The following is a 14,480-nucleotide window of genomic DNA, read 5'->3' on the forward strand; positions in this document are numbered from 1 at the left end:
TAGACGAAGCTTTGGCTGGGATGATCTAGTTGGGGCTGGTCCTGCTTTAAGCAGGGGCTTGGACTAGATGACCTCCTGAGGTCCCTTCCAGCCCTGATTTTCTAGGATTCTGTGAAAGTCGCACAGCTATAATTGAGCATAGAATTTAGTTCGCAGCTTTGTGGTCTTCCTAGGTTTTAAGCCATTTTCCATAAGAGCTGTATCTTGCTTTCACTGAAAACACTAGCAAAAATTCCATTGATATTTGTGGGAACAGAAATGGGCTCTTAGGACCTGACCTTGAATCCACTGAAGTCAGTAGGAGTCCTTCCAATGAATTCAGGAGCTTTTTGTTTGCCACATTTTGAAATATAAGTTCCACAAATACTTACACTCTGGCTTCCTGGTTTGCTCTTTGCCACTTGTCATCCTTCTCAGCGTGTTTACACTTCCCCCGTCTGTGGTTGCTTTATCAGAGCAGTGGGTTTCTGCTGTAGGCTGAGTATAAAGTAAGAGAGCAAGCACATTGAGGGAATGCACACTCACACAGAGCATGCATGAAGTATGCTCAGGATGACACGGACAAGAGCAGCATTTAGTATTTTACTCTTTTTACTTCATACTGCTTCTGGAGAGAGTTGTTGTACCTCAGCAGATGGGGATGGTGAGTCATTTATGTTTGTGTTTACAATCATGAATAATCTTGAAAGCACAGTTTTTGGAAGTGCCTTTACTGGGATTGTTTTACATGGGAGTTATTAGAATTTTAGCCCTTAGGTTTGCCTGTCCTCTTCCCAGGTCATGGGACGTGTGTGATGCCAATGTGTTATTTATACAGATATGGATCTGCTCTTATTTTCAAACTTGCCTTTCCTACATATGCCCCAATCTTATTAAATCACTGAAAATGTGGCATGAGGAAGGAACACAGGACCCATTTCACCTTTAGCACTGTATTTATCTTTTGTGAAAAGAACGGTGATTATTTAAGGCTTGTAAGTGAAGAATCGTTTGGTTCCAGTATATTTTATATTATGTTTTGTTTTATAATCTCTGTAGGCAACCTTGTCAAGAGAAAATGATTTGCTGTAGTTTGGGTATGAAGCAACAGAGCCAACCTATTACGTACATATGCAGTCCAACCTGCTCAGCTCCAGCATAAGCAGTTTCCTTTCTAGAAAGATATTTCTGAACGTCCAGACTGAGTTACCTCTGGCCGGGAGTGACTCCACAGTACAAGGGGCACTCTGTCTTCCACTCTTCGTGTGGTCACAATAACATTTAAATAAGGGACTCCTAGAAATCAGCAGGAGAGGACCACAAATGTTTGGCTGTTTCTCACTCATAGACAGTAGACTCCATAACAACTCCAAGTCCATAAATTCCTGTGAACTGCATTACTTTATTTGTAGTGAGATTAGAGTTTCAGTATAGTCATGATGGTCCACAAAATGTACACGAGGTTCTTTTGTATGTCTTTAATTGGACCAACTGTATCGTTGGGAAAGAAGTTAGAGACATTTTAGGCACAAACTCTCTTCCTCAGGTCTACACACTTTGAAGTGTTTGATAGGAGATGAATGCTCACATTTTTATTTAAAAATTCCCTTGACAGCAGAAATGTGCCTCACTCTATATCTCCATTCAGGAAAAAATTCCCTTGACACCAAGAATTTTGCCATATGTAGAACTCCAAAATTAGGTCCTTTTGGTAACCCCTGGAGCCGAATCCTGAATACCTGTCTCATAATCTTTACCCTATAAGAAGTCACATATGCCATAATCTTTACTCATATAAGAAGTCATATTAAAAGACTACTGACACATAGCTGTTCTTTTAATAATCAGTCATTTAGGGTAATAGATATTTATTATAATGTGAGTAACACTTGGAGGGTACAGTTTTGTTTTTAATAATTAGGCAGTTACCTTGTACCTACATTATCTTTCAGTTATAATTCTGTTAGCTCCTTCTCCTTCTCTCTGGCTTGAAAGAATTATATTTATAATACTAGAGCAAAGATGTAGTGTGTGGCAGGTTTGCAAGCCAGAAGAATATAGAGGACACGATGGTTTCCAGAACCTCAAACAAAGTCTGATGCATATGTTCTATTTTCTTCTGTTTTTAGACTTGCGAATGAGCAAAGAACCTGCAAACCTTATTTAGGTGAAAGGTTCCTCTGAAGTCAACATTAATCTTTTAAAGTTAAAGTCAATGAATTTGAAATCATTGGGACCACTCATCTCTGACACATTATTGAACTCGTTATTGCCATTGACTTTGAGAAAAGCAAGGTGGAGCACCTCTTTAGCTGGAGAAACAGTTCCTTGCAACCCTTACTCAGTGTTGCCAGTTTTCTCGATTCTTTAAGTCAGGAAGTCAGGCCAGGGCTGGCACTGGTCTGTCATGGTACTAACAGCTCCACCCTCATGAATTTTAGCCCTGCCTGAGGAATATTTACCACAATTGACCACCCTCCACTTCCTCCATCTCCTGAGGAAGAGCAGCCAATCTGAGCTACTTCAGAAAGCAAACAGAGCAAACGAAACTCTTCTCTCCTCCTGAGGAACCAATACCCTTGTCCTGAGACAGGGGAGGGGAGGAAGGAGCAGCTCAAGAAGGTCTTCCCCATCACCCCAATGAGCAATAAGATGGCTCCTTCCCCTGCTCTCCCCTCCACCCCCAACTTTCTCTCCTTGCAACACCCAGCCTGAGAGAGGGATGAAGAACCCAGAAGCTGCAGGAGAAACAGAGGTTTTGCTTGAGGGAGGGAATAGGATTGATGTGGTACATGAAGAAGAGAACAGATATGAGGTTGGCAGGAAAGTAGCACTGATGTGGGGGTACCAGTGATGGTTGGACAGAACTGGTGACTTGAGTGGCCCTCTTTCTATGAGACTGGACCAACCCACATCAACATTATTTGATTACAGATTTCTCCAGATAATCTCTCAATACATCATCCATTCTCAAGTAGCAGTAATACCAAAAAGACTACACAAAATAGCTGTCCTTATCTGGGGCAATGAAGATGGCTTCCAAGGCAATTTTAATCCCTGATCCTGTCAAACCATTCTGTCTTTGCTTGATTGTGTTTTGTAGATAATCCCGTTGATTTTAATGTAGGAAGTTAAACTGTGTGTGAGGCTCTGCAAATATTTATACCATGGTAATGCCAAAAGGCCCTATCAGGACTGGAACCCCCTTGTGCTGGGCACCATGCAAACAAGAGAGAGTAAAAAACCCTGTGCCCTGAAGAGCATACAGTATAAATAGATCTGAGTGTCTGAGTTGCCCATTGACTGAGTTCAGGGAAATAAGGATAAACCCATTAGTTTGCAATACCTAAGATCTAGAAAAAGAGTTGTGATCCTTCCAAGTTTTACTTCCCCAAAACAGTTGTTACTCATGGGAGAAACCATGTTGGAGTCCCTGCAACCACTTCTTTGTTTGTGAGCTATTTAAAAGGGGTGGAAAATCCAGGGCGAACAAAGAAGGATATACCATTCTGGTTAGATAGAAAGATGCAAATAACCACACACACACACACACACACACACACACACACACACACACACACACACACACACACACACACACACACACAAATAAAAGCCCATACCAGATACCAAAACACAATGTTAATATGTATAATATGGTACTTGCAAATGCTTTTAAAATTGCACATGTAATGATAATCCTAGGTTATTTTAATTGTATTTTTACTGGTAGAATACTGTTTGTCCTGAGTCATGAAACATACTCACAGTGTGAGAAGTTCAATGCCAGACAGTGCAAGAGACCTGTTTCAACTTTAATACTCGTTTAACAACCAAGGAGCTTCTTTGCTAGTTAAACATTAAACAGTCTGTTCAAACGGTAAACAAAGAAGCTTGATTTCTCAAGGACAGCAGGATGGGTTTTGATTTACAAGTTTTCTGGCATTTGACTCCTCTGTTTATGAGCCTCTTTCCATGAGTAAATGGTTAGCAGATGGCAAGAGAATGCTTACATAAGAAAAATATTTATGAATCAAGTGCAGTCTGTGGATTCATGTATAATATGACAACATCTTTATAGACATAAGGCATCTGGCAGTGTCACTATATAAGTAAAAAAACAGCAGTATTAATCTATAACAGTTTGAATGCTAATTCTATGTAACCAGAATTGTGGATAGGAAAATTTATGAATAATTGAATTGGAAATCTTGAGAGTGCTTACTATATGACATTCTGCATAGTCTCTAGCCATATATGACTTCACATGCCTGTGGCAAGGACTGGGAAGAAAAAGTTTCCCCTCCTGCTGCTGCGTCTGTGTGTGAAGGGCAGGTTTTGCCTCCCTCAGAACTTTTGGGTGTTGACTAGTGTAGTTTGCTAATAGGTTAGACAATGGATTTGTATAGGATAGTTTAAATAGATATGATCTTGCTTCAGGCAGGGGGGTTGGTCTAGATGACATGTGAAAGTCCCTTCCAGCCCTACTTTTCTATGAGTCTATGATTTTACTCCAGTATTAACTCTGAAGCAATACTGATTGAAATTGTTTATGTGAAATAAATGTGATGGCATTAATTCAGTTCCTAATAGGCAGACTTCATCGACAGTCTCACCATTGCCAGCCTAATCTGTAGCTGGAATAGTTCAGTCCATAGCAGATGTTTCCTATGCCCAGTCAATTCTTGGTTCCTCTGTTGAATGTAGCAATCTGTCCTAAAGTCTGTGCTATTTCTTGCTGTTAACTTTCCTTCTCTCCTCTATACCTGGTGGTTTGTTTCACCTACCTGTTTTATTTACACTGCAAGTTCATCGGAGCATAGTTCTCTCATTATGTTTATGGACTATCCGGAACAGTGGTTTGCCAGCTTTTTTCATTTGCAGACCTCTAAACATTTTCAAATAAGAGGTGTGGACCCCTTTGAATTGTAAGTGTGGGTATTCACATACTTTTGATTGATCAAAGTCATCTTTTGTGGGCCCCTTAGATATTGTCTGTGGACCCCCATAGGTCCCTGCACCACAGATTGAAAACCACTCATCTAGAGCCATAGAGCTCTTATCTTGAATCAAGGCTTCTAAGGCACCGTATAACACAAATCACAACATAGCAGCATGCCTCTCACCTCTAGCAGTGGTCCTCACCGTTCACAGTTGAAGCAGAGCAGCCTGGGGGAAGTCTGAACTGCTGCTCTTCATGCTGTACCTTTCCTATAGATTAAAGAGAGCATCATTCTTCAAGGGCTCCAGCTCCACATTGTTCACCTGCATTGAACTCACTTGCCTGTTAGAACTGTTGGGCAGAATATTTCATCTTTAGTAAAAAAATAGCTCCTCTCTCCCCCTTAAAAGAAAATTCCCTGTATCCTGCATCCCACTTTAAATGCAAGATAAAGAGCGGGCACTGGCTGTCCTCAGATCCCATTTTTCTCCTCCTGATACAGGAAGTTAGTTTATTCTGTATGAAACACAACACAAAGTTGAAACTGGTTTTTACTATGATAAAGAAGCAATTCATAGTTTCCTGGCATCCAGATACCCGCAAGAACAAGCTTCTACAGCCTTAGCTTTAGGTGTAAATCTGAACCGTCACAAAAACAGACTCAAACCACTGAGTGTTTGATGCCATATCGAATACAAACACCCGTACTTCCTGAGCTCTGCTGGGAGTGCAGCTGCAGCTTTTCCGGGCTGCTGCTTCCATGGATGCAGGTCCCCTTGTTATCAGTGTCCTTCTTAAACTTCGGCCAGGTTCTCCCTCTAATCTCCCTTCAAGATGCACTTCTGCCTTGATGCCCACAACTCACAATGGCTAGGAAAATCATTGATGGGTATTGCTGTTACTTATCTCTATTTTAAAATAACCCTAAATCCTCTTATCTCTATGTTTCCTCCCGCACATTCCCTCACTCTGAAACCAGTGGCTGAGTCTTGATTTCCTCAGAATGTATTCTCTGTTGGATGGGAATTGCTTTATATTATATCTAGCATAATTTGACTGTGACAAGGAATGTTATGAGATCAGCTTTAATCCAAACAATTTAACCATAATCAGTGAGTCAATTCTAGCAATGGCAAATCAGTGATAATGACACAGTCCTGTGTTATTTGCCCCTGGGTAGAGGGATGACAGGCATATACCCCACATTGCTTGAGCAGGAATCATGGCTCTTTACAAGTTCCCCAAGACAAGCAGAGAGGAATGGCTGAGAATCAAAAAGGCGGGATCAGCTACAGGACTTGGAGAAGCTGTTAGTAGCTTCCTGACATCCATGCGCAATTAATCATGCCCATCTCTTCCAGAATATAGTAGGGAACCAGCAGGTCATACATACTTGCTTTTAAACTGATACTCACAGAACAGGGTCTGTTCTTCCTACCCACTTTGTAGCTAGTTCATTAGCAGGGGATGAGGGTAAGAAGCTCCTGGGATTCTTCACTTGCAGACCTACTGAAGAGCCTGTCACGATCTCACCCTTCACCGCCAGTTTGCCATGACAAGTGGGATTTCATGAAGCTGGGGTAAAGTGACATCCTCCTCTTATTTTGCTATCATTGGTCTTGCCTACAGGAGCTTTGGATATGAGTTGTTATCCCTTGTGGTCAAAATGCAGTTGGTAGAATGAATCATCAAGACACAACTTGCAGGAAACTGTAGTATGGCAAAAAAAATTCAGCTTTCCCTGCTAAGCCTCATTTATGATATTTGACAGAAATGTGCAACAGGGCAAAGAAGTGCTAAATGAGAACTCTAAAAATGTTACCTTCATTTTCTATCCCTTGTCAAGAATCAGAGAGCAGAGCACAAGCATTGGTTCCATTTGACATTAGAGGTGTGAGGGGATGAGGAGTTTGGGGGAGCAGAAGGCACTGAGCAGAGAGCTGCTGCACTGAAATTCTCAGCTATGTAGAAGTGTTTGCATACAGGTGCTATTTGTACCCATGCAGCTACAGTCAGTGGCAGTGGTGTGGTCCTCCAGTTTTGATGTGCTATACCAAAATAGAAAGGGGTTACTTCCAGTGCTAAGTATTGCAGTTTGAAGCATGAGTAACAATAACTGTAGTAGACAAGCCTGTGGTCTTGACCAGAAACTCCTCTTTTATTGCAGTTGTAACCTTCTTAAACAATATTGTGCTATGAATATCTGAGTCAATTTATAGGATGCCAATCAAATTCCTTTTCATGTATGATTTAGGCCTAGAGGTTGATACTGGGTTCTGATTTGCCAGCAGTGTCTCTTTCTTCTATCCCTAACAGACCATGAAATAGCAGACCTTTGAATCTAGAAGTAGTATTTTTACTGGAAATATCTATTTTGGAAAACTCTGAGTGTTTAGATCCCTTTCTTAACTTAGTTTCTATTCCTAGTTCCCATTCGTAGATTAATTCATCCTAAATTAGTTACTATTCTTCTCTTGATATAAGGTTCACACATGCTTCTTAAAGCCAATATTCATCTACCTCTGAGTAATATGGTCACCTCTAATTCATGGTAAGTAAAACTATATACTGCAGTCACACAAAATGTCTGCATTGTATTAGTCTATGGAAAGTCTATACTTACAGGACCTCCAAGTTCACATAAATATTCCTTTATATCATGACTGACAGCAAACACATCAACACTAGAAACTTACCACACCCTCTGGGCCTCGATCATCCAGTCCCTCGCCGCTTGGCTCTGGATTTGGATGATGGTTCTCTGCTCCGTCCCAATGGTCTTAGGGTGTCGATGTCTCACCCCGGGCAGTCTTATCCCCAGTCCCCCCTGCCATGACTTTGATGACCCTCTAAGTGGTGGGGTCCAACCACCAGGGGTTTGACTATCCCAGGCCTAAGGGTGGTGGTCTTCGCGAGGCTCCAACCTCCCCTATACCTTGCCGTACACCCAGCCATGACAGAGTGCTGATGTTACTTTTGCGGCCTGCCCTCCCTCTATGAGATCCTATACCTGGGTCTTGCTCGAGCCTAGGCTATATGGCAAGGGCTTACTTGCCCATCTAGGTCCTATGCCCTGCTGGACCTTCCTGACCACCGGGAATGCTCTAGGCTTTACGTTGTCCTCTGCCTTATTTTTATAAAGCGAAACAGGCAACAGAGACAAAGAAAAAGAAGCTAACAACAAAACCGCCTACAACTCCCATGATCCTCTAATTACTATTCTTGGGCAGCTTAGTTACTGCGTGCCCCACAATCGTGCAGTCCCTCCACCGACTACTCCCTTGGTGCCACCTATTCCCTCCCCCTAGTGTGGGATGTATGGGACCGACCCTTGACGTCCCTTCCGACTTGGAATAAAAACCTTCCTCTGACAGACTCTCCCGGGTCATCAATCCTGTACTTCTCAGTCTTCGTTTGTCCCTTGGACATTCACCTCTCCTTTGGATGGATCTCAGGAGCCAGGCTGTGCCTGTAGGGATCCTTCTGTAGTCTCTCCCCATGGCTTTATGGTAATATGCAGCCTGGCCACCTCCGTCTTCCTTGGTCCGGCAACGGCGTCTTTATATTGAAGCTTCCCAGGGCAATCTCCTGCCCTGTGGGAAGCGTTCTTATACACTCCCTCCTCTATGGCGGGTCCTGGGGATAATTCCCCCGTGCCCCTTCTCAGCCTCTCCTCCCCCTTCTCTCCAGCTGTCTGCATTTTAAAAAAACCGTGGCTAATGAGCCATGCGGGTCCCACCGCCGCTTCCGGTCCCGCCGCGGTTCCTGCAGCAGGTAGGGTGTTTTTGTTTGTTTTCTCTTTTGCTATGTTTTTCCTGGGGTGTGATGTCCCCCAGGGTCCCCCTTTGACCCTTTGGGGTCCATGTCTTATACTTTCACCGGGACACTTACTCTATCTAAAAAAATAAGTTAACTCTTAGAGGATACTTTTTAGTTCTCATATAAACTACCATAAATGCATTTAATTCCATGAGTCTGACAGGGAATGGAAACCATCCAGGTGCAGGAGGATACCATTAAAAATACAGATTCTTTTCTTCAAAACCATGGACCTAACTGAAATTTTGGTGATCTTTCTTCTAATCAGCTTCTGTGGGAAAATCCTCTTATAGTGGGCCTGTGTGAACATATTAATTCCCTTCATTAATATTCTGTATATCTTTCCTTAGGGACCTTTGGAGATGATGAACCAGACAACCCTGAGATTGATTGTTTCAGCCAGCTGGAAATTATCTCGTCCCTTCATGCCTTAATTTGTAGCTTTTCAGAGCCAAGTCTTAATAACACTAACTTTCAAATTGTTTCATGGTAAGCGGCTATGTGCATATCAGTTGCCACATTAATAGTCAGGCATTACATCAGTAAGCGATTGTTTTGTCACAAGTTAGGGAACATGGATGGAGTTATAGAATCAAAAAAAGGGGGGGTGGGAGGCTAGAAGGGGACGTCAGGGTGTCATGTAGACCAAACCCTGGCTTATTTCTGCCAAAACTATCCCAGATGAGTGTTTGTCTAACTTTCCCTTAAAAACTTCAAGTGATGGAGATTTCACAAACACTGTAGGTTTCCTGTTCAGCATTTAACAGGAAGTGGTCAAAATTGTCACTTTCATTCCAATTTTTAACATATTATTCCAAAAATAATAGGGCTGGTTTTGGGCGGAAGCCACGCCCCAAATAGGAACAATCAGAATGGAAAGGAAGTATAAAAGCAAGCAAATCACTGGTGATGTACACAATGGATCTCATTTTGCTCCCTGCAGACTGACGGACAGCTGGCATTTCTGCTGTTCCAGTTCTGAGTTGCAAGGATGGGACTTCCCAGACAGAGTTTCCTTTTCCTTTGCCGGCCACACCTACAGTCCCTGTACTGATGGGAGCCCTGGTTCAGTGGTCAGACTCCATCTACCAGCAGCCCCTGCCTTCGTTGCTGAGGCTGGTTACATGGAGATCCCAGGAGCGGCAGTGCCATGACAACACAGGGCTAGGGTTTCCATGGAGACCAGCCCCAGCAGCACTGGCAGGGCATGTGGCTGGGCAGGGAGCTGTTTTGGGGCTGGACCTGGGATTTTGCAGTTGTGACAGTGTGGTCTGGAGCCGGGGCAGAGCCGCAATCCGTTGCTCACGTGCCCCTGCCCAGGGTGTGTGGATTGCAGCTCTGCCTTGCCTCTGGACCACACTATCACCACTGCAAGATCCCAGCCCCAGAGCAGCTCCCCTCTCAGCTGCATGCCCTGCCAGCATTGCTGGGACTGGTCTCCAACGAAACCCTGGCCCCATGCTGTGATGGCACCACCACTTCTGGAGTCTCCATGGAAACTGACCACAGTGACATGGGCAGGGTCTGCTGGGAAATGAAGTCTATATAGGCCCTATCTGGACTGTGGGCTAGACTTTACCCACCCCTGTAGTACTCCCTCCCTATGGCCCAAGGGCACAGGTAGCTCAAAGAGGGGAGTACTGGGGGATATATCTCTGTGCCCTCCTCTGTCCTATGCATCATCCAGCAGAGCTGTCCACCTGTGCAGGACGTAGAGCTTGCTGGAAAATGTTTTTTCTTTTCTACAGAAAAAGTAGACAAAAAGAAAAGGATTTCCCCAAATGTTTAGGATTAAAAAACATTTTTTTCTGCTGAAAAGTTAACATTTGCCAAAGCAAGCAGATACCTTCTGCACATTGCAATGCATCAAAGACAGTTTTCCACAGCAAAAGGTTTTGACAGGAAATATTTAGTTAGACCTAGAGGCATGTAAGCATACCCCACCAAGTGTGTGGCCATTGGTGCATAGCATTGAATGCCTCCCAATGAGTACTGTGAACTGCAGTCACTCTGCATTGTCCTGATGGAGGCTTGCAGCTGAGCCCACTGCAGCTTGGCCCACTAAAATGACTGTGAGCTTTGCCGTTTACTCAGAATATAATTCACTTACTAAAATAGGGTATGTGAGGCTAAAAAGGGTGCCCTGGATGCTCCATTATTTAAATCAAGATATATATTAATTAGTCATCTCCATTCCATGAAAACATGCATTAGAATGAATATTTTTTATAAAGACCTGTACAGTTATCAAACAAATTGCTGATCAAGAGACAGGGACCGGTAACATTTTCAATTCTGTTTTATCACAAAGGCACCTCTCTGAATAGGTTCAGATTTTAATTCCATGGCCTACTTTTGCTTTGTCCTTTGCCTTGTTTTTCCCAAAACCAAAAGTGCAGCAACAGCCAGCTATAAGCGGGGTTTAGCATCCAGCTATCCTGATAGCTTTTCCACCTTATTTTAGTTAGAAAGCTGGTGCCTTTTTGGGTTTTAGATTAAAACTGTTCTAGAATTCATTGAACATGGGTGAATTGGAGGGAGGAATATAGGGAAGTTCCTTGGTCCTTGAAATATTGCTGTTGAATTTTTCTCCCTCTCTCCATTCATTTATTCATTCATTCATCCTGCCTCTGCTGAAACTAGTGAAAGTTTTGTCTTGGTTGCAGTGGTGCCCAGAGCATACCCTTTTGGGATACATTTGTACTGCACTTGAAAACTGTAATACTAAGATCAAGTTTAAAAACACACAGCTACTTTAGCCCAAATATCTCTTATTAGCATACAAAATCTCTCTTCCATTTTCTTACTCAGCTTTATAATTCCTACCATGCTTTAATACTGACACTACATGATTAGCAGCTATTAAATTTGTTATTTCACAGATTTCACAGAAACCACAAAAATCTGCAAAATTAAAAAAAAAGCTTACTAAAAATAAAATGCTGGCTCCACAGTGAGAGCTAGCAGTCCTCACCACTGCTATGGCCCAGCCTTGCAGCCTGTTGGGAGGGGGCCAAGGGACAGGGCCATATAATGGGCAGCCTTCTCAGCCAATCAGCATTGAGGGGCAGGGCGATGGGGGCCCCTTGGCCAGTCAGAGGCATGGGGGGCCCCCACCAGGATAATCCCGCAAACATGGCAGTCAGCCCTGTGATTGGTTTGCAAAATTTCTGTAGGTTCCTACACATGATTGTTACTAAACTACAACTAGGTTTTTTATTATTTATATGGTACTTTGCTCCACATGCCATTTCGCCGAAGTCAATATAAGCAAAGATATCAGAATCTGGCCTTTCATAAGAATTGTCCGTGTATCAAAGGAACTGATTATTCAAACAGGAATCATAACATTACTCACTGTTGTGAGTCAATGCACTGGTTTCAAAAGGACTGTGTCTTAGTGAGTGCTTCATCCATTAGTTAATGTTTGCGAGATGTACTGGAAAAGAACTTGAAAATCCAACCTCACATAGAGATAGGGAGTTACCTTTACTAAAATGTTTTACATTAAGACTAATAAGAAAGTAAATTTGTGTCATGTTGGCTCAACAGTATCAATGAAGAAGGAATAGAGAAGTGTTCACAAATGAAGAAGCAGGAAAGCACATATTCTTTGGAGTTTTCCCAAGTCATCCCACCTAGACGTGTTTGTGTCATCCTTGAGTCAAAAAGAAAGTACTGCAATAATCTGAAAGTAACCAGTATTGGTAAGATGCTAAACACCTTGCACGATATTAGGCAATGTAAATGACTGAAGAAAAATTAACTGCAAAGCCCAAGGTTCAATCCAGATAAGCTGGAGGAAATGATGACTGTTTGAGGGGAAGTTCGAGACAAGGCTGAGTTAAGATAATTTATGGCCCTAGACATAGAAAAAATGTGAAGTCCCCCTGCCTCAAAACTAGATATAATGAAACTACATTTATAGTAGGCAGCTTATTTATCTACCTATGTGTATTTCTAATCCAACCCTAGATGTAGAGGGCATTAAATGGATTTGGCAAGTAGCTTTGATAAAAATTTGCCAAGGAGTTGTTTAGTACAGAGCTGATAGTAGATGACCATTTTCTCCTAAAGTCTAGTATGGCCATAGTGAGCAAGGGTTATATCAATATCCTAATCCACCTAAACAATGCATACTATAAAAGCTATCATCTACACCAAACCTTACTTCTCGCATAGTCAGATAGATGCCTAAGCATGGGATTCACAGTATCCAACATATTGAGCAGGGAGTCACTTAAGTTAGGAAATACTTAAGTAGGAAATACTGAGAGGAGGGCTGTGAGCTAGAATGGTTCCTGGAGCAAATTAGGTCACTCTGGAGGTGGTTTTATTTTAGTAAGTCTTTTTAAAGAATGGATTGAATTTATTAAGAAGTTCTGCATTAAGATCAGCATGAATGTATGACACAGCAACTTGTCTCTCTGTTACTGTCTTTTACAGTAAAACCTGAAAAACCATTTAATGTAACAATCACATTCCAAGAGGCTGCAAATGAGTATCTTATTCAATACAAGACGCCACATTCAACAAAGAGGTATCTACGTGATAAATTAATACACCAAATATCCTATCGGTGGCAAAAAGGGAGTTGGAGTGTAAGTAAAAATTTGTAGTGACTTGCTAGTTACTAAAGTTCACATTATTTAAAATACTAAAACACACACAAAAAGATCGAATTTGCTTTTATTGAGCTGAAAATTTAAGAAACTAAAATAAATGTCTTTAGATCATTTCAGTTCTCAATCGTCAGTTCCAGTCCATTCTGGAGTTATTCTGGATTGTTAGAATTACTTTGTATTGCTTTATATATATCAGCATTAGTATTATTAGAAATGTGCATTACATGTTTAAATGAGTACAACTATGGTAGACCTTATCAAAGAAGTAAGGGGCAAAAGAAATGCCTGTGCAGTACTTCACAGATTCTCTGAGTCCACTTGGCAATACAACTGAGCTAGTGACTCTCTCATCCTTCCTCTTCCTTTTATCCACCCCAAAATTCTTTGTTCTCCTATTATCCCTTGAGCGTACAGGTAGTCCTCAACTTACAGTATTTCAAGTTACAACATTTCACACTTACAACATGTCTAAATTGACACCCTGTTTCAACTTTATGACGTCAGTTTTGACTTTACAACACTTGATCCGATGCCACGCCTTGCCAGCGAACAAATTTGCTGCATCACCCATCTCCCTGGAGAACATCAGTCCAAACTTCCTTGGACACTTTCTTGAAGAAAGCAGACAAGACTCCAGAAAAACCTGTAGCCAAGACACCTGAGAAGAGCCCAGCCAACAACCCTTCAAAAAGTCCAACCAAGAGCCTTTCAAAAAGTCCAGCGAAGTCACCTCAAAGAAGTCCTTCCAAATCAATATGATTGCTATTTACAATATAAATACATTAATTTAGCTATGTTACTCATCTATAATTGATCGAGTACAAAATTCTGGGGTATTTTTAGTGAAAATAGGGTATCAGGCCTTGGGGAACCAATATCCTGTTTATAACATTGTTTCTTATGAGAAAATTGGTTCCAAGTTACAACATTTTGACTTAAGATGTGGTTTTCAAGAACCAATTGTGTTGTAAGTCCAAGGACTGCCTGTAGTCCAATCAATGTATATAGATTTCATAGACATTAGGGCTGGAAGGGACCTCAGGAGATCATCGAGTCCAGCCCCCCCGCCCAAAGGGCAGGAAGTCAGCTGGGGTCATAGGATCCCAGCAAGATAA

General features: G+C 42.0%; 1 protein-coding gene across 1 annotated transcript in view; it reads left to right on the forward strand.

Moving 5' to 3' along the window:
- Positions 1-472: 472 nt before the first annotated feature.
- The window catches only part of IL7R (interleukin 7 receptor), a 27,452-nt gene continuing 13,444 nt past the window's right edge, over positions 473-14,480 (forward strand). The window contains exons 1-4 of the mRNA XM_019531954.1: positions 473-643; positions 9,091-9,229; positions 12,293-12,447; positions 13,187-13,341. Coding sequence (XP_019387499.1) covers positions 544-643; positions 9,091-9,229; positions 12,293-12,447; positions 13,187-13,341 — 549 coding nt within the window. The 5' untranslated portion in view covers positions 473-543. The remainder of the gene's footprint in view (positions 644-9,090; positions 9,230-12,292; positions 12,448-13,186; positions 13,342-14,480) is intronic.

This window comes from Crocodylus porosus, unplaced genomic scaffold (assembly GCF_001723895.1).
Source record: "Crocodylus porosus isolate Cpor-Errol unplaced genomic scaffold, CroPor_comp1, whole genome shotgun sequence".
NCBI classification, from domain to species: Eukaryota; Metazoa; Chordata; order Crocodylia; family Crocodylidae; genus Crocodylus; species Crocodylus porosus.